Source organism: Temnothorax nylanderi, unplaced genomic scaffold, assembly GCF_030848795.1.
Source record: "Temnothorax nylanderi isolate EJ_2023f unplaced genomic scaffold, tnyl_v1.0 TNYL_tig0033_pilon, whole genome shotgun sequence".
Lineage (NCBI taxonomy): Eukaryota > Metazoa > Arthropoda > Insecta > Hymenoptera > Formicidae > Temnothorax > Temnothorax nylanderi.
Window position 1 is genome coordinate 1260419 of NW_027249095.1, and position 18863 is coordinate 1279281.

Genomic DNA, 18863 nt, shown 5'->3' on the forward strand with positions numbered 1-18863 from the left:
AAAATTGGAATAATTTAAGCTAAAGCGTGTTTTTCATTTTAATAATGTTTGTATGCAAAACATACGTCAAAATAAGACCGTAATAGAGAAAGCCAAATGTAGTGCCATTACTTAAACATTTATGACAGAAAGACAGTTCTAACTTTTCAAGCTATTCCGTTTTGACCGAATACAATTACCATAGAAACTTTGACTAACAGCTAGGAAACACACGGAAGTGTCATTATGCCCGTTGCACTAAGTGCACGGACACGAGAAATACCTTCTTAATCACCAATTCTCCTACTTTCTACCTATTTAGAATGAAACAGGAGTGCATCTGAGTATTAAAAAGAGAATGAACCAAGTCTATGACAGTTTGATTTACAGAATTACCTAATTCGGATATGTTTATACGCGAGGAATCGCAGTCACTTTCACATAGGATCATGTAAAAAGGTAAGGCAAACGGGGCCCAGGCCGCGGGCACCGATGTCAAAAGCCACTCTACTAATTAAACTTTTATTCATCTGCGGAAGGGAGCACCAAATACATCCTTGTCCCGGGCGCAGTTCTCGCTTCGCACGGCCCTGTTTTGACATCCAACATTATAATGAACAGAATATGTTGCCAAACAGAGGAAGACGGGTAGAAGTTAAAAGTAATACTGTTTCTTTGTGAGGCCAGTTTAGACATAAAGATCTATTAGTCGCAAGTTATTTGCAAAGGCTACAACTCGACGCTCCTAAAATGGATTATTTAAGCTTTACTGAAGATCCACACTCCTTTGCGAAACCAGGTATTCCAATTATTTAATTAGCTACATAATCACAATATGTAAAATTTCAAGTTTATTTATTAATTTTCTTTTAAAAAAAAAAATAAGAAATGTTTGCGGAAACTATTAACATTAAAAACATAACTGCTGCACACATCCTTAGCTCTTTAGTAATTTATAATTTTGAAAATTAAATTATTTTCTCACAGTTTTAATTAACTGATAACATTCTACGCATCTTCTTAAATGCATAAAATATATTGCACTTAGCATAAAAGTCTGAAAATTGTTTGCATGTTACAAGTATAATATCACACACACATCTATCATAATTGATTTTCATTACAATATTTTTTGTCATAAATTTACTCATTACATGTATATATCATTATTCATTACTTATGTTCTTTTTATTTCTGTATCTTTTTAATTATAAGAATCGGCACGTGTAAAAGATATCCATTTAGAATTGATTGTGGATTTTGATCAAAGGGTTCTCAAAGGAAAAGCGATTTTGACGATAGAAAGGACACCTTTAACTCGTATAACAGTGAGTAGAGGAGATCGGGGACTCATAGTGCTCCAGTGACAGACCCATGGTACCCCGGGTATATGGGACACCTGGGGTCATTTCTAAAAAAATGTTTTAATTTTTTTTTTCAAAAACTAATCAATATTTGCCAAATACGCTAAATAAATTTTGAAATATACATAGTGTTTTAATTATTTTAAAAAATGAGAAAAAAAATCTATATATTTAAAAGTACTTTTCAGAGTTTGAATTTTTGTGGCTCATGGTGCCCCGGTCTTCCCTAAACGTATTCCTTTGTATCAAACAATAATTTTGTCTGGTATTAATATGTAATATCGAATTATTAGATTTTAGATACCATTGAACTTGCTATATCACGTGTCACAAACATTGATGGAACACCTTTAGCTCATCACGTTAAATTTTATCATACGCAAAGAAGTCCACTTTACATAATGTTACCAGAAACTGTTGTAACCACTTGTAACTCTATGTGAGTATAAGATATTCTTAGAAAAATACAGTTACTAAAAACTATTGATGTAAGAATTGAATATATGTACAATACGATACTTTCAGATGTTGCATTCAAATTGAATATGAAACAAATCCAAGCTCTCTTGCATTGTATTGGCTAACACCTGAGCAAACTGCCGATGGCAAACATCACTTTTTACTGTCTAACAACAAGGTAAACTGGCTACACAAAGACATTTTTCTACATTAACATAGATTATATAAAAGTTTCAATTTTTTTCAGCTAATATATGCTAGAACATGGTTTCCCTGCCAGGATATTCCGTCTGTCAAATTTACATACAGTGCTAAGGTATAAGAATTTAAACACAAGTGGTATTTATATTCTTTCAGCATTTATTCATTTACATGAAAAAAATGACGTACGACTAATTATTACTGATATTATTGATAAAAATAATAAAAATTTGCGAAGAAATGGAATGCATTATAATTAGTAAAAAAAATCAAATTTTTTTTAAACTTAAATGTCTATAGTTTTTGTATAAATTTCTTTATTTAAAATAAAATAAACTCAAATATCTATTGAAATTTTTATATACTTATATTTCATATTTTAGATTTCGGTACCAAAACATTTTACAGTTGTAATGTCCGCACATTTAAAAAATGAACCCAAAGAAGACCCCGAGGATTCAACACTAAACGTATATGAATTCTGTCAAAAACATCCGGTACCATCGTACGCGGTGGTTATTGCTGTGGGCTCACTAGAGAAAAGAATAATTTTTAAACAATTAAATATATTCGCCGAGAGCAAATTTATCAACGAAAGTTTTGACGAAAATACGTTTCGTTCAGGCGTAATGAATACGATTGACAAAATGATGGTGATTGCCACAAATATGTGTGGAACTTATACTTGGGGTAAAATATCTCACTTTGTTGATATTAATTTACTTAAATTTATTCATAGAATAAATTTTACTTTTGAGCATTATCAATCCTCTCTTCTTATTTATTGTTGTTATTTTTGTTATTACATATAAAATGATATCTCTAGATAGGTACGATATATGCGTGCTACCACCAAGCATCGCCCATTTTGAAATAGAATGTCCGTGCGTGATATTTATTTCGCCGACCCTATTTTACGGAGATTTATCTTGTATCAGTTTCTTCGCTCGCACCATCTCACAGAGCTGGGCAGGAAATTTAGTTACATGTTCCAGTTATGAGCATTTGTGGTTGAACAAGAGTTTCAGTATTTTTATTTCCAGAAGAATTTTAGGCAAGTTGTTGATTCATGAAGACGTGGAGTCTTTTCTTCGAAGGGAAGGATTAATTGAGCTGAATAATCTGGTAAAGTATCAAATTTGATTAGATAAAAATGAAGTAATAAATAATATTACCAAATGACAATATTATGCATTGTACACACAACAAATACACACATACACATTCTTGCATTCTTACCGCGTTGTTCTCTGAAATTGTATTATAGGTCGAAAAATCCACAAATACCTGGTGGCCAAAATGCTTATTACCTAATTTGTCAGGTTTGTTGCCTCATAAAGTTAGTAAATATGTGCCGTACGAAAGAGGATGTATGCTTTTGTATGATTTAGAGAATGTGTTAGGAGGATCCTCGGTATTCGAACCGTTTCTTCAATCTTATTTTAAAGAATTTGCATTTAAAAGTATAAATACTAACGATTGGATAAACTATTTATATCAATGTTTTCCTGACAAAAAGAAGGTAACATCTCTTTTATACATACACATAAACTGCAGTTTCACTAGTATTCATATGTTTAGTATTTAAAAATAACGATTTCAATGTTGTTTTCAGATAAAGAATATTACATGGATTACATGGAACGCGTGGTTCTATGATGAAGTTCCTCCACCTGTCGTGCCAGGAATGACTGTATGGGAAACAAAGTGTTTCAAGTTAGCGGAAGAATGGGCCAATTGGGATCAAAAAACCCATAGTATACTTTCTATCTTAATAGACACAGAGCAGATTTGTGATGCTCAGAAAATAACATTCTTAATGCACCTACATTCTTTTTATACGAGTTTGACCGCGAAAAAATTGAGATTAATTTTACAACGTTACGTTTTTGAAGTCAATAATAGTGAAATACGGTAAATACGCATATTTTCATTCAGATTGATTCACATTTGCTTAACATAACGCACATATTTCGCAGATTTCTTTGGCTGCGATTGTGCATTAAAGTTCGATGGGATGAGAAAGTTGAAGAAGCTTTGAAATTTGCTATTGAATATTGTTCGCCAACTATTGCATGTCCTATATTTCAACATTTGTACGAATGGGAAGAAAAGCGTGAAAAAACGATCGAAACGTACAATAAAAATAAACAAAAGATGTTGCAGGAAACCAGGGAAGAATTAGACATAATTCTACATCAAAATTCGTAATTAACAATTAACTTAATTTTCTCTTTTACAAGGTAAGTTATTAGTAACTGTAATATAAAATAATTTATTTACTATAAGAAAACTCCCAAAACATTTTAAACTGTTTATGAAACAAATATGGTAAAGACAATTAAAGTATCCCGCACAGTTGTTATGGAATTTGGATTTCGGTGAAATTGGCTAAAACTTTGTGATGCTGATCGAAAATCACAATGGGCAAGATTCACAATAATCAATCGTTCAGGCGCTATTAGCGTTCAAAAGTCAAAATGAGGTATTTCAGTACTATTATGGATTGTGGGACAGTGGATTGCAATGTATTATTTTGCAAAATCACAAAATTTATTCTTTTTATTAATACAAAAATATGTATTTATGTATTATGAAAAAATATGTACATGCATGTATATGTATACACACATATATGAATTATAACTGCGAAACTAATTACAAGCTCAGTTACACGCACACGTATGTGTATGAAATGACATCGTATTTTGACTTTTGAACGTTGATAGCGCCTAAACGGATGATTATTGTGATTCTTGCCTATTGTGATTTTTGATCAGCATCACATAAACTATCTATATTTCCAAAGTTTCAGCCAATTTTACCGAAATCCAATTTCGATAAGAACTGTGCAAGGTCCTTTATATAGAATGTGCATTTTACATAAAATAATTGCGTTGAAATTTAACAAGTTGTTTATTTTGTTTGCAGAACCAACGATTGAAGGTAGCTCGGTTCGCTGTGATGCATGTTCACTATGACGACAATTCCCGTTGGATTGTTAAAAAACGTTTAAATTTATGAAAATAAGACATATATCTTTTATATACAAATTACCATGTAATTAATCGTAGCAATGTTATTTGTATAATACGCAACATAAATATATGCATCTGCATAAGTTTCCAAATTTTATTTTCCTCACGATAGACTACGCGTATTACTGAAATCAACTCTCGACAAAAAGATTAAATCTTAAATATAAATAAATTCTCGATGCTACTTCCTTGTCCATTTATTCGTGAGAAAAGTTAATATTAGACCACTAACTAAAGTTCCGCGTGATTATCATCACATTAAATTAATTATATACAGAAAATGTGTAAAATACATTTGAAAAAACGTGAGAGAAAAAGAAGGCATCGAACATAAATTGTTTTCTTTATAGATGTAAATATCTAGAAAAAAATATTTCATAAGACGTTAAATATTTTGAGAAATGTAACGTAAAATGTGTTTTATAACATATATTGTTCTTTAATTTTTTATTTTTTATAGGACGACATAGGAAATTATCTCGGAACAAAACCGAAGATGGATATAGCGTGTTACCCATTGAAGGTATTCGTGGACATAGCTACGTAGTTCAGTGTCCACATTTTATGCACACAGAGGCGCCAGTGGGACGCTAATTACATATATACATACAAGTATTATACCGACAAGTAGTCAACCGAGTCAAGTACTTGTGAGTATCAAGAAAATCGTGACATCTGCTGTGAGTCGATGAAAACTTATGGTAAACTTATTGTTTTGAAGTGAAAAAAAGAAGCGATATCGGCAAGAAAGATAAAAGTCTCGTAGGTATTTTCAGCGTTTTTTGTATTTTCTATATTAATAATGTATAATTATCATCTTATAACGTCTGAATATTTTCTCAATTAAGATGTGTGACGATAGCCGTGTCAATAGATTTATTCGTAATAATCTTTCCAGGGGGACATAACCTCGAAGATATGTAAACATTGCAAAAGTTGTCAAAACAGAGAGAAAGTAGTTAATTAAAAAATAATCAAGAAGAATTAATTAAGGGAAGGAACAATTGGAGGCTTCTTAAGGAAGTCGAGATAGGCGAATATAATACGAGGCGATGCAGAAAATGATGCAGCAGGAAAACGTAAAGGTGCCGAATGCACCAGTTATTCCTATTCTACTGGATTCTGCGATCGCTATAAGAATAGTTATGGGCGCAAAACTGCCTCACGAGAGAGGACTGATGTATCGCTCTGATCTATGGCACAAAATCAAAGTCATTAACGGCGGTAAATTCGACAAGGATACAGTCTTGAAAGCTATTTTGAGAGCGATCGAGCCGGCCGATTTGATACCGGTGAAGTATCAGGTTTGTGGAGAAGACGCGTATTTTGTAGCGAGAAATTGCGGCCCCGCGCTGGAAATACTGTGCAAGCTGAATATGATCGTCAGAAATGATCAGGGCGACGGTCTCGTTCTCATGGTAACCTTAGGATTCTCTTCGATCCGCGATCTGCAGATTCATATACAACCAATCCTGTTGACTGCGCTAACCAAGAGATACGATCCGAACGAGAAGACATTAAACCTGGAGAATTTCCACACAGATCCGGATATAGATAAGACCGTCTATTGCCGGCTGTCACAACTCAGAACTTCCAATCACGTTTTAAAGCTGGCCAAAACCGCGATAGCCACCTTCGAGCATCTGAATTTGCGGCATAATGAATTGTTCAACATATCGGCGATAGAGAATTCGGGTTTAAAATCCATCAAGTACCTGGACCTGAGGCACAACAATCTGTTAAACATGAGCGCGTTAGCCCCCCTCAAAAATCTGGAGATCGTCAGACTTTGGCTCGATGGAAATCCTCTTTGCGAAAATTACTCGACTGCGAAGCAATACGTAGAGTCTGCAAAGAAATATTGCCCGTACCTGCAAGAGTTAGACGGCGTGTGCATCGCGGAAAACATGCCGATGATATACAGGGACTATTTTCCGGACGACAAGACGCAGGATTTCGCACATAAATTTGTCTCTCACTTCTTTTCTTTGTACGATCAGCTCGACCGAACGGTTCTGCGAGGGCTCTATCACAAGGACGCGTTTTATTCCATGAGCTTCGCCATACCCCATAACATCGCGCAAAAGACTGGCCTCAACCAATACACGTTAAATAGAAATCTAATGAGAAAGGTCAAAAAAGATAAGAAAAATGCGAGCCTCTACTACGGCCAAGAGGACATTCTGGCAGCTTTCGGCAAATTGCCCCGGTCCTACCACGACACAAGTTCCTTCACGTACGACATCATGTACGACGACGACAAATGCATAGTGTTCAGTGTCACGGGATTGTTCAAGAAACTAAGTTCCGGCACGAACATACTATCATTCTCCAGAACGTTCGTCTTGATGGCCTCCCTCGACAACGAATATCACATTTCAAACGATCAGTACCACATATTCGCAGCACCTGAAAACATAACACCCGATAAAATAGTAGTCAAATATGCTTACGAGGAAGTCGAGCCGGTTTGCTTCAGTCAGAGTGAGAGATCGGTGTTGATTACCAGAATGCGGCAGATCACCACGATGAATAAGGAATGGTCCAAGACTTATCTGACGTTAGCTCAATGGGACATGCGAAAGGCGATATCTACCTTCATGAAGGATTTCAAAAGTTCGTCGATACCGGAAAATGCGTTTGTTTCATAGGGCTCGCAACAATATATTGCTTTTACTGTCGGCGCGTATTCTAAACGCTATGTAAATAATAGAAATAGCAGTAATGTAAAAATACAGGTGCATGTATCTCAAAAGTTTTCGTTATTTAATTCGTTAATTTTTATTTACCCTTTCTACGTTTACGATTTCTCTCGCAAAATACGATTTTTTTTTAATAACAAAAATCGTCATGTTAATTGCGCGTTTAATTGCACGTCTTCTATAATGTGTAGATGTTGGCTCCGCGCGAGTTGGTAGTATCGTATATCAATGAGTATATCACGAAGCGATGCGATTACTCGCATGGCATTTAAACGGTCTGCAGGATGGGGAACGAGATGCTTAGTGACTTCATCCAAAGGTTATGCACTCAAGGACCACGGCGTTCATCCGGACGATGTGAATGAAACAAAATCGCGAAGGCAGGTGAGTTTTTTTTACCCTTTCTAATCGGTTTACGACGCAGTATGCGAGCGCTGTTGAGGATCATCGAGACTTTATTTATGCTCGATTGAAGTAAATCACTGTGTTTGAATGCGGATCTGTAAATGGCTTATTAATAATTTAATCTCGAGAGCGTAATACTACGAAGTATTATGGTCATTGTCGCTACTAAAATAGATAGTAAAGCCGAGAATAAAATTGTCATCTGCTAATAGAACGAATATTTATAATAGATTTTATACGCGCGTTGTCCGCTCGTAATTATATGTTTCAATTACACAGGCTCGATAACGGTGCATAATTTATCGCTAACACCGTACGAGAATAATAATTATGGAAGTAATTCATAGTCCGTGCGATTGTGGGAGAATTAAAATTTTTATTACGCGCGCGAAGTGAACTTTACGCTGTACATGCAAATTTTCGCCGAGAAAATGATACGACGAATGAGTTAATAGGTCGCAAATAAAGACGTGACTTGAGTTGTAATCGTGACGTTTGGCGTACGACGAGTAATTTTATTCCAATAAGAAAATGATAGATTTCTTCTAATATAAGCTCTTTTTACCGCACAAATTCAGACAATGTATGTCATTAATTAAATAGAATGGCATAACACGGAAGATTACGTGTTATCGAATGCCATAAATATACAATTACGGCATTAAAAAGAACAACTTCGAAGGACAACGTAAGATGAATGCACGCAGCTTGAGTGTAACGGTACAAGTGTTTGCATTACATCACCGTTGCAAGGAAAAATGCAGTAATGCCATGGTAGCCAAATAAACAATCATAACACGTTTACGGTAGTCCGATCGTATCATCGCCGGCTCTTGTTTTTGCGCAATCTTTGTCACTTCCGGATCGTCAGGGCTCAGGTAGATTCTTTTGCGTGTGAATAAAAAGAAGAAAATACCTTGTACAATGACACAGTTATGCCAGTACATTAGACTATAATAATAATTTTCAACGTAGATAATCACGGCACTTTTTATAGAGGATATAATTAAAAAATGGAACGTTTTATAGATGCATAAATTTTTGAACGAGCCTTATTCACACGCCTTTCTTTCAACCAGTGATTATAATGCGAGGCACGGAAATGATACAAAAAAAAAATAAAGATCGAGAAACGTTGAACTAAACTAACTGAGTTGAGTTGCTAACAATTAGCCGGGAGTCGAGAGAGGGTACGTATAGATAACGACATAATAAAATGATTGTTCCCTACTGTGAGACTCAGTACAGCCTCCCACGAGAAGCGCCTTTGAGAAGATTGCCTTCTAAAAATAGGCAACCGTATGCTTCTTCCAGTACCAATTAACCCTTGTATTAATTAAAACTTTCTTCCCAATAGTTCGATGCTTCCTGCATCGGCACCTTGGAAATCGAAAGTATCGACACCCGAAGCGCAATCTCGAGCACAGAAAAATGAGAATAATAAAATAAATTGGATTTCAATATTCAAAGGAACTTTAGACTGCATGTAATAAAAGACAGGAATAGATATGAAACATGTAACATTCATCGTTTTTAATAAAAGATGTATTATATATTTTTTTTATTTATGAAAATCGCGAAAGCCAGCTTCGAACGTAAATGTGTCAAGTTGTGGGTCAGGGTACCACAGTGAGAGAGGGACGGAATATGATTAAAAAGATGGCCCATTGAGACATGTTTATGCCAAGACGCACATAAGAGGCGTACGCACGATGTAACGCACCTGAAGATGTTTCTTACAGATAACCCGCAGGAGAAAGTCCTATCATGCAGATTCTATGTAAATTTTTCGTGTCGTCGCACCTTCGAAAAAGGCGCCGGCAAAAATGAAAAGACACTACACGCTTGTGATATTCTCTCCTGCGATTAGAGATGGCTTTCATCGAGTGGTAACAGGGATAGGTCCAGAAGAGAAAATTAATAGCCAAACTTGAAATGTAACACAAACGCGTTATACAGATATTCATTATGTAAAGCGAGGAATGCGAAAAGTTAAGTAACATGATATCTGATGCCATTCGCTATTCCGTTATCGATGCTAATAAGCGAGGAAAACGTGCGTGTAAACGCCTACAATGTGTCACGTACAATAGAAATTTAGCAGGAAAGATTTAATGCATAACGGTAATTTCTAATCGTATATAAGAAGCGAAAATGTGTGAGAGAAGCGAAGTTATTTATCCCTGAGAGTTATGAAATTTCAGATTAGTTATGATCAAAAAATAATTTAATCAATTAATTAACTGCTGCACAGCGATTACTGCAGTTACTATAAATCTTTTGCGAAAATTCATATTAGCTATTAAATACACAATGTATGTCATTCCGAAATCCTCATATCAAACGAGACAAAATATATATGTTTATTATTATGATGAAATTACATTTGTCGCAAATACGTAATAAAAATACCGAATAAAAATGCGTAATAAGAATACGATATTCTTCAAAAATAAGACCACAGGATTCATTTCACTGGCCAAGATATCCTTGTACTAGATTCAAAGATAGTAACGACACATTGGTAACATGAGTCTAGCGATTACGAAATTACTGAAAGAAGCCTTTATGCACATCATTCTCCCATTATGGTGGCTACTAAAACTACTAAAAGTATAAAATCAAAGGATGTTATGTGTGTTTAACATCTATCTGCTACGTCGATTTTTCAACGATTATATTTAGTATTGCTTCGCGCGATACATAGTACTTCTATATATTTTACGATTTTCGAACTGAACAAACTTTGAGACGAGCCGCGAACGCGCTGTGAAAATCTTGAAAGAGATAATTTTTCCCTGCAAACAAAATGTTGCAATATTACAGTAGGGAAATCGGTTTCGTATCAAATAATGGAACGAGCTAAGTCACCTTCTCCTAGTCTAAGCGAACGAAATTATCGCGAAGTGAAGAAATCGACCGTAGGGTTTAGTAACGTTCACAGACTGGACTGATTCCCACGAATGACGTTATAATGGCTTTTACGAAAGCGGAAAAATTCGTTCTTTTGCCCGGCTTTCGGGAATAGACGTTTTGTTCAGCTTACGGAAATAAAAATGCTGAATTATATTACATATATATCTATATATTAAATCTAAAAAATTATTCTCCGATTATTTAGAAAATATATTTAATATACTTTAAGATCGAGGTAACTTTTAGCAAACTCGAGAAATCCCCTTTCGATTTATGTTACAAGATCATAGTAATAAGCGCTATACGATTTAATGATATCCGCGTGATTATTGTGGTCTTTAAGCTCAATCGATTAGAGGCGAATAGAGTCGATCTTCATGGCCTGAGCGGAACGACGCTGCGTCTGCCTCCGCGAAGGGAAATCGAAGACGAGCGATTCTCTTAAACAGATGAAACAGTCCGATCGGGAGCAATTGTGCAAGACGGATTTTCGCAAGACCCGTTCGCATTCATGCGAACGTACGTGCCGGAGAAGAAGCGATACGATTTACCCGGGATGCATCACGCGCGTGCATCTGTGTATGTGCGCAAATGCGCGCATGGGATTTTACGTGAGACGTGAATAATTAAAAAGGGCACGCTTACGCCATTTTCCCGTTAATGAGTACGCGCGCAGCTGCATTTCCTTGCAATTACGCTACAAGAGAATCTCTCTCCTTCCTCTTTCCTTCCTCGACTTACCTAATTAAACTTGCAACTACAAAAACAAGTACGAAAAAAATTATATTTATTGCGAACGGTGAGCCCCCCTTCCAAATTGTTAATCCTTTCACGTTCTTACATATTTTATGTTATCATGTTTTTTTCTTATATGTTAATTCCTCTCCCTCTTCTCCCCTTCTCTGTTCTCCTTTCCTTTTTTTTTTTTCGATTAAATTTTCCAAAAGTCAACGAGAAGGATCACTTCGATCTCGTTTGACTTGAACTTTTCGGAGAGATAGCTCGCATATGTGGGAATCGCTTGTATAATCGGTCGGCACTTCCACGTTTCACGAGCGCGGGTTCGCGTATCACGCACGTAAGAACCGCGGCTTCACGCGCGTGCGTTTATGCAACATTCCGGCGCGATTGTGTGCGCGCGCCCGCGCCTGTAAGGATGAGATCGTCGTGTCGATGTGCTCGTATCCAATGTGCCCGGGGCATGAGGCCCGCGACACTGTCGTGAGTGAAAGTTATGCCGTCTTCTCTAGGGTTCATGTGTAGCATCGGCATGACCTACGATTATAAATCGTCTTCGAGTTACAGTAGCTTCGGGGAATAAAAATTATTTGTTTCCTGTGCTAAAAAAAAAAAAGGAAATACCGAATTTTGCTGGTTAAAGGGTCGACTCTAATGATCATTTCATTACTTCGATTGCAAACAGATTGAAAGAAATTTCGCAACTCGAGAAAAAAGAAAGATTATATTGGAGATGAATCATATTGCATTACGACATATAGCTGACGATCTCGTCGTTTTTCATTTTACAGGCTCTTTTTATTCGTGATCTTTTACTTTCGATTTTCCTTTTTATTTACCTTCGATTTTATAAGAAGAGTTTCAGAGAAGTCAGCCTAAATCTACGTTGAGTGAGCAGATTATGTGAAAGATGAATGCCCGCGTTTGCACACGAGAGAGTTAATTTTATCGTAGAGAGGCGCATTGACAAAGGAAAAGTGATGATTCACGGTATGATGTTCGAATAGAATTTCCTTTCCGGATGCATCATATTGCGCGTTACGTATGCAAAATTAATGCGTATTCTCTGTAACGCGAAGAGTAAACTATTCCGCTGTGCATCCTCTTCCAAGACTTAAATTGTGCAAACGGCCTTTCCAACGGATTAATATGAAATATTTATTGTTGGTATGATTATTAATGGTTGTTAATGACAAAACGCTTAGCCGCAAAAATCAACCGTATGGAAAATATGCACGTATGCAGGAATTTATATAGACATTGGAAAGGAGCGCGAGTAGGAAACGAGGTATATGGTCGTCACTTCAGAACTATCAAACGGGATTCTACGTTATATAAGTGAGAGGCGCGTATCGCAGTGATGAGTGGATAATTTTCTTTTTCGCACGGAGTTGCGCCGGAGTATGCACAGTATGTCACAATAACCGCGGGGGGCAGCCCCTTCGCCGTACGTGTAATTAAGATCTCGAGTACCTGCTTAATTCGCCACAAATACGTTAATTACGCCCACGGGAACAACTGGTGCACTATGCTCTCGGAGAGAGATAGATTATTTAAATTAATTAGCAGCAATACGAAAAATCACCATTTCTCGATCGCAACGAAGAAATACAAAATAATTCGCGATCGAGATCGCGAATCTTTTAATTTTGCGCGCGTAATCATTTATCTATAAATTATATCTATTATTTAAAAAACTTAGATTAAGAAAGATGTCATCTCATGTAAAATATATGTCATTATCTCCCGTATCATAATGACATATCCACCGTTTTAACGATGTTTGCGCAAAATCTTGAACATTGCCTGACATATATATTGTAATGTGCAGTCCCTTAGGCAATGCGTTGTGAGTGTGTGTTTTTAATTTGAGTCTACAATGTATATTTAAGTCTACAATGTACATCTAAGAATTTAAGACTGAAATTGAGGCCATGATTTAACAATAAGACTGAGAAAGTAATTGTAACCGATTCAACTATCAATCGCAGACTAATCGCTTTAATTGCTGCCTCTTTCCGGTTCACTTGTCGAGCGACGTTCTTGCGCACAATTATAAACGAGAAACGGGACACCATCCTACTTTTGCAGCAACATATGGAAACGATATAAATAAGTATTAATAATACCTTATCTTGCGATCTGTTAATTAATATTTAATCACATGAACATGAAAAGTGTAGGATAAACGTAATATAATGTTCGATGATAATATGGACATTATTTGTTAACCGCCGTTAATACAGTAGCATTGTACAAATTTTGAATGATTTTTATTGATAATATTGTCAGATATGTCTTTGCTAATAAAGAGAGAGAGTTGTAATAGGGGATTGTCATCATGATGACAATCACATTAATGAGCGAGAAGCGTGTCTAATGAATTTTCGAGATATCCTATATGGTCTGCTGTCATCAGAAAGAAGATTATCTGTATATGTATGCTATGGTATGCATTCAAACCAATAGAATATATTATTTTAATAATTTTCGCCAAACTCAGTAAAATCTCTAAATTTTGCGATATAGAAGAAATACATAGAATTTTTAATTTTATTATGAAATTAAAATTTCAGATTCTATTGTAAGACTGAAATACATGAACAAAGTAAAATTTGGATTCGACGGAAGATGCACGTGCACCGGTTAGTGTTTTGAGAAGAAGCGATCAGTGTGAGAAGGCCGTCGAAGAGAATCGCTGTGAAGGAGAGTGATTTTCAGAACGATCGAATACCGGGACGATCGGGTCTCGGTGCCTCATCTCGTCTTCAGAGGCATACGGCCTTTGCTTTCACTTTCTCACGTGGTAGAGATGAGCAGACACCCTCTCTCTCTTCGTACCGTCGCCGCGAGGCTAAATTACTTGCTAGCCGGCTAATCCGGTGGTCATTGTGCGCTAAAGGCGTCAAAAACAAATGCTGAAGAATGGCATTTGGAAAATTCGTATTTATTAATCTCGCACGTCTTGTGCAGAACGAGAAAATGATGCCATGCATGAAAGCGTGCAGAGATATCGCGAAAACAAAGTTACGCAATAGGTCACGATAAATTAGAACAAGCTAGAGTTGGGCGATTTCGAAGGAAACCTTGCCAAAAAAGATCAGAATAAAGTGGAAAAAATTAATTTAGTTCTTAATCAATGTATAATATACATACGCGATGAATCTGATTAATATTACGTAATTATAATATTAACATCAATTATTAAATTAAAATCCATTCACTTTCTCTCGGATCAAGATGCTGCATACCCAAACATGTATTACGTAACAGGTGTCACAGGTCGAGATGGATCGTAAAGGATCGATTTGTTCGACTGTAGCTTCGCACACCGTTATCACGGTATGCCACATGTAGTAATTTATTTTATGTATTTATTATTAGAAATTCCACTCTTTCAATATTTCGTAAGCCCTTTCGAAAAAAAATGGCATTTGAAACATAGAATATAGAAGGATAGTTATCCGTTTCCTAATGCTCTATCCCCATCCTAATTTATATCTGAATATAATAATTATTGTCATTATTGAAAAGCAAATTTAGAAATTCATATTGCGTAATTAACTTTAATTTTATTTGAAAGTTAATCTAACAATCGCTTTCGTTCGAATCTTCTATACTGATCAATCTCGTTGTTACACTTTTCCGTTCTTTTCTCGTCAAACGCGCAAATCATTCTCCGTCTGAAGGTGTGTAAACTTCACGGGGGATATCCTCGGCAAATGCGTTCGTGGAACGCACGTGTATTATATGCAGAGGTGGAGGACGTTCCTGACAAAAATCTCGACACTTTCACTATCTGGAATCGAAGTGCGTGACAGGAGGGGGGGGGGGGACGACCAACAGTTTGGAAAAACGGGGAACTTGGTTCGTTATTGGCCGTATCTCAAGGCTAACCCGCGCGGAAGATGCGCACCGGATCGCATGCACGGACGTGTGCGCCTGACGGAAGTCAGATGTACCCGCATACGCTTAGCACCTTTTTTGCATCCGCTTAAGAAACCTTGCGGCGCGGATACCTTGTTCGGAGAGTCGGTCGACAATCTTGAAACGCGAGAGTTATAGAGTCGAGCCGCGAACGGAAACGCGTGTCTGTTTGCGCAACGTATGTATTTTTAGAGGAGAAAGGTATCGAGAATCGCAACAATCGTGTCTGAAAAATGCTTGTCTTGAGTAGAATTTTTCGACGGCAGAAGCCGTCGCAGACTAATGGACCAGCGTTGTTTAAAGAGATAACGTTTCCCCGGGAAAAAGATTATTTTGATTGGGTAAAAGCAATGTTATTCGAAATGTACATGAGCGCATTTCGCTTTGAACAATTCTACAACTTTAAAACGAACGGATATGATACAATAAAATAAAATAATTGACTTTCTAAGGATATCGATTATAATCAAGGATGCTGCGCATCCGTACTTCGCGAAAGTATCAGGCCAATGATGGCACACTACGAGAAAAATGGTTCACTGAAACCTTTGACCTTCCGCGCTTTCTCCGTGAGCATGCCGGCAGTCTGCCGCAGGATTTGTCATGCTCTTTGAAATTCACCAATGATTCAATATCGGTAAGTTTGGCCTTTAAATGGTAGTTAAAAGTTAGGAAAGAGAGAGAGAGAAAGAGAGACGCGAAGTTTAATAATTACCAACGGAAACTCGCGAGAAGATCGCGCAAGTGAAGACGATAAGGGTGCGTCCATTCAGTTCGTTTTCCTAATTGCCACGGACTCGGGGAATTATTCTACATGTATTTAATGAGGGACAATTTATGTTCCTTAGTGGCGAGACTAATGACGCCTACGTGTAAGATTACTTCGGGAAGCAAATATCACGGTAGCGCAGCTTCTTGCGGGTTATACTACTTGCCGAGAGAACGAAGCGTCCCGGAGATTCCATATGCTCGGGTAAATTAATGTAAAATTTCGAGTTGGAAATTTAATAATTAAATCTCACAAAACTTTAGACTAATGTCCAATACGTGCGCGATTATTTCTAGAATAAACGGCAAAACTTGAAACGGATTTCTCTCAAACCGGAATGTTCAATGTGTTTACGATAAACGAGGAATTAGTGAGTGCATCCCATTATGCAAAGATTCAATAAATGTTAAAGAGGATTCGATAAATTATAATAATTTATTCAAAAACTTTTTTTCTTAAATGATATATAACAAGACTATCTCGATGAGAGAGATATTAAGATTTACATTTTCTCAAGGCAAATTTCAATTCCGGTATTTTAAATGTGAAATTTTTTTATATCTCGCTCATCGCGATCAACTTTCTCGATTTTCGGAACTCCGCCAGTTTTTGAAAGTCGCTTTAATTAAGTTCTCATAAGTTGCTTCTTAATGCGACGTATAATGTGAAATGAAGTAAGAAATGATTCACGAGATGATAAACCGTAATTGAAGACGTTCAGACGTTACCGTTATTATCGTCACCTGTGATGCCAAAGAATCCTTCCCTATCATTTGTTTTTATCGAACGCGAAATCTGTCGCTCACGATCGCTCGCACAGCAAGCAAGCGGCTAGAATCACCGAATAAGAGTTCTTACGCCCACTATCGTACGACGACGAGAATCGCCTTGGTAGGTGCAAATATCGTTCCATCTACGAACGAACCGAAGACAACTTTCGCCCTCCAAGGCTGAGAAGATTCCTCGCGGCGTAGAGTCTCATCGTGGCGCGCGTAATAGAAACGGACGAACGGACAGTCATTGAAAAATATAATACTCGATTCGTTAATTACCCCATCGTTACGAGGCACGTGTATGTACGTCGGTGTCGAAACGAGCCTCTGATGGCTAATAGATATCGCGTAAGTCGACGAGATACAGAATTAAACGCGTTTGATCTATGATGAATTCTATAGGATACATTCACAAAACATTCCAATCAACTTGCTCGTCACGCGTATTTTAGCGTTTTCGAGGAACGTTATTGACAAAAGACGTAAATTTAAAGTCAGTTTATACACACTGCTGAAAATAATTAGACCATTGTTTCGTATAAATATATAATCAAGATAAATATCGGCGATTAAAAAGATTGAAATATTATGTTTACGCAAATTTGCTTACTAAAACGCCTTGATATTGGATATATTGAAATAAAGGTTCGAAAAATAGACATCTTTCGTGAGATGCAAAAAGACGTTAATTTCATGGGTCACAAGTGCAGCGAGAACAAGGACGATTGTGCGCAATATTCTTTAGATTTAAATTCTAAAGCTATCGTAGATTTTTTTCGCTTCTCTCTCTCTCTCTCTCTCTCTCTCTCTCAACGCATTGCACTTGCGCGACGGCGCGCTGCAGGATGCAAGACAGGCTAAATTGCGAAATTTCAATTGTCGAGGTACGACCTCGATCTTCGTGCGACGGCGGCAAGTGAATCGGGCCACGTGATTCTTTTGCTCGTAGACAAGTCCTTATTTGCACGTTCTACGCCGCGCGTATCTACCTTAGCTTCAAACTGCGGAAGTGACCCTATCGCATCGAAGGATCCGACTGCTACAATTTCCACCTGCAACGAAACCTCCTCTCTGAACGCAAAACGATTTCTACTCGCGCGCGAGACCGTCCGTTTTAATTAGTTGCTAACCGTCCGGGATTATGTACCTAATATCAGAGAAACCTGTGAGAAAGTTTAACTTTGAAGTTCCAAGATACGCGGACCCCGAGTTTCGACAAAGGTATCTAAATGCCGCTGAAGAATTCTCTTAGTACGTGCAATTTTCGTGCAATTATCCGGCAAATTTCGCTCAGCTATTTCAAGTATCTAGCATCCTTAGAATGCAGTCCCGAATAACAGAACGGCCATCTCGAGGCCGCTCGTGGACGCGCGGCGATTCGAGCGTTCTAACGACAAGGTGCTCGCTGTTCCGTCCGCCGTAATTCCTCGGATTACTGCTGGAATGCAACCGAGCACTCCTTCGATGCACCCTCCAACGAGTGCGATGAGTCGCGATCTCGCGCTGGCAAAGGCCACCAAACGACCGGTCACGCCGAACTTTTACGCTAACAGACGAGACGTTCGAGAAACGTCCTATCGACGATTTAAAAG

At 37.2% G+C, this 18863-nt stretch overlaps 2 protein-coding genes and 1 long non-coding RNA gene across 4 annotated transcripts; all 3 read left to right on the forward strand.

The window, feature by feature from the left end:
• Positions 1 to 71: 71 nt before the first annotated feature.
• LOC139770875 (leukotriene A-4 hydrolase-like) lies at positions 72 to 5115 on the forward strand. The gene is made up of 11 exons (XM_071703131.1): positions 72 to 778; positions 1195 to 1307; positions 1637 to 1782; positions 1869 to 1980; positions 2050 to 2118; positions 2387 to 2693; positions 2830 to 3128; positions 3271 to 3525; positions 3619 to 3917; positions 3983 to 4246; positions 4935 to 5115. The coding sequence occupies exons 1-10, from the start codon at positions 730 to 732 to the stop codon at positions 4212 to 4214; spliced, it is 1881 nt and encodes a 626-aa protein (XP_071559232.1). The 5' UTR covers positions 72 to 729; the 3' UTR covers positions 4215 to 4246; positions 4935 to 5115.
• A 538-nt stretch (positions 5116 to 5653) lies between these two features.
• Positions 5654 to 7796, forward strand: LOC139770849 (nuclear RNA export factor 1). Of its 2 annotated transcripts, none has more exons than XM_071703101.1 (2): positions 5654 to 5803; positions 5940 to 7796. In XM_071703101.1, the coding sequence occupies exon 2, from the start codon at positions 6094 to 6096 to the stop codon at positions 7690 to 7692; it is 1599 nt and encodes a 532-aa protein (XP_071559202.1). In that variant the 5' UTR covers positions 5654 to 5803; positions 5940 to 6093; the 3' UTR covers positions 7693 to 7796. The 2 variants fall into 2 exon arrangements, with proteins under 2 accessions (XP_071559202.1, XP_071559203.1); XM_071703102.1 differs by having other exon boundaries at positions 5701 to 5807.
• A 337-nt stretch (positions 7797 to 8133) lies between these two features.
• On the forward strand, positions 8134 to 14064 carry LOC139770850 (uncharacterized). Its single transcript, XR_011717831.1, has 2 exons — positions 8134 to 9338; positions 9506 to 14064. It is a non-coding gene; the product is annotated as an uncharacterized lncRNA (long non-coding RNA).
• The last annotated feature ends 4799 nt before the right edge of the window (positions 14065 to 18863 follow it).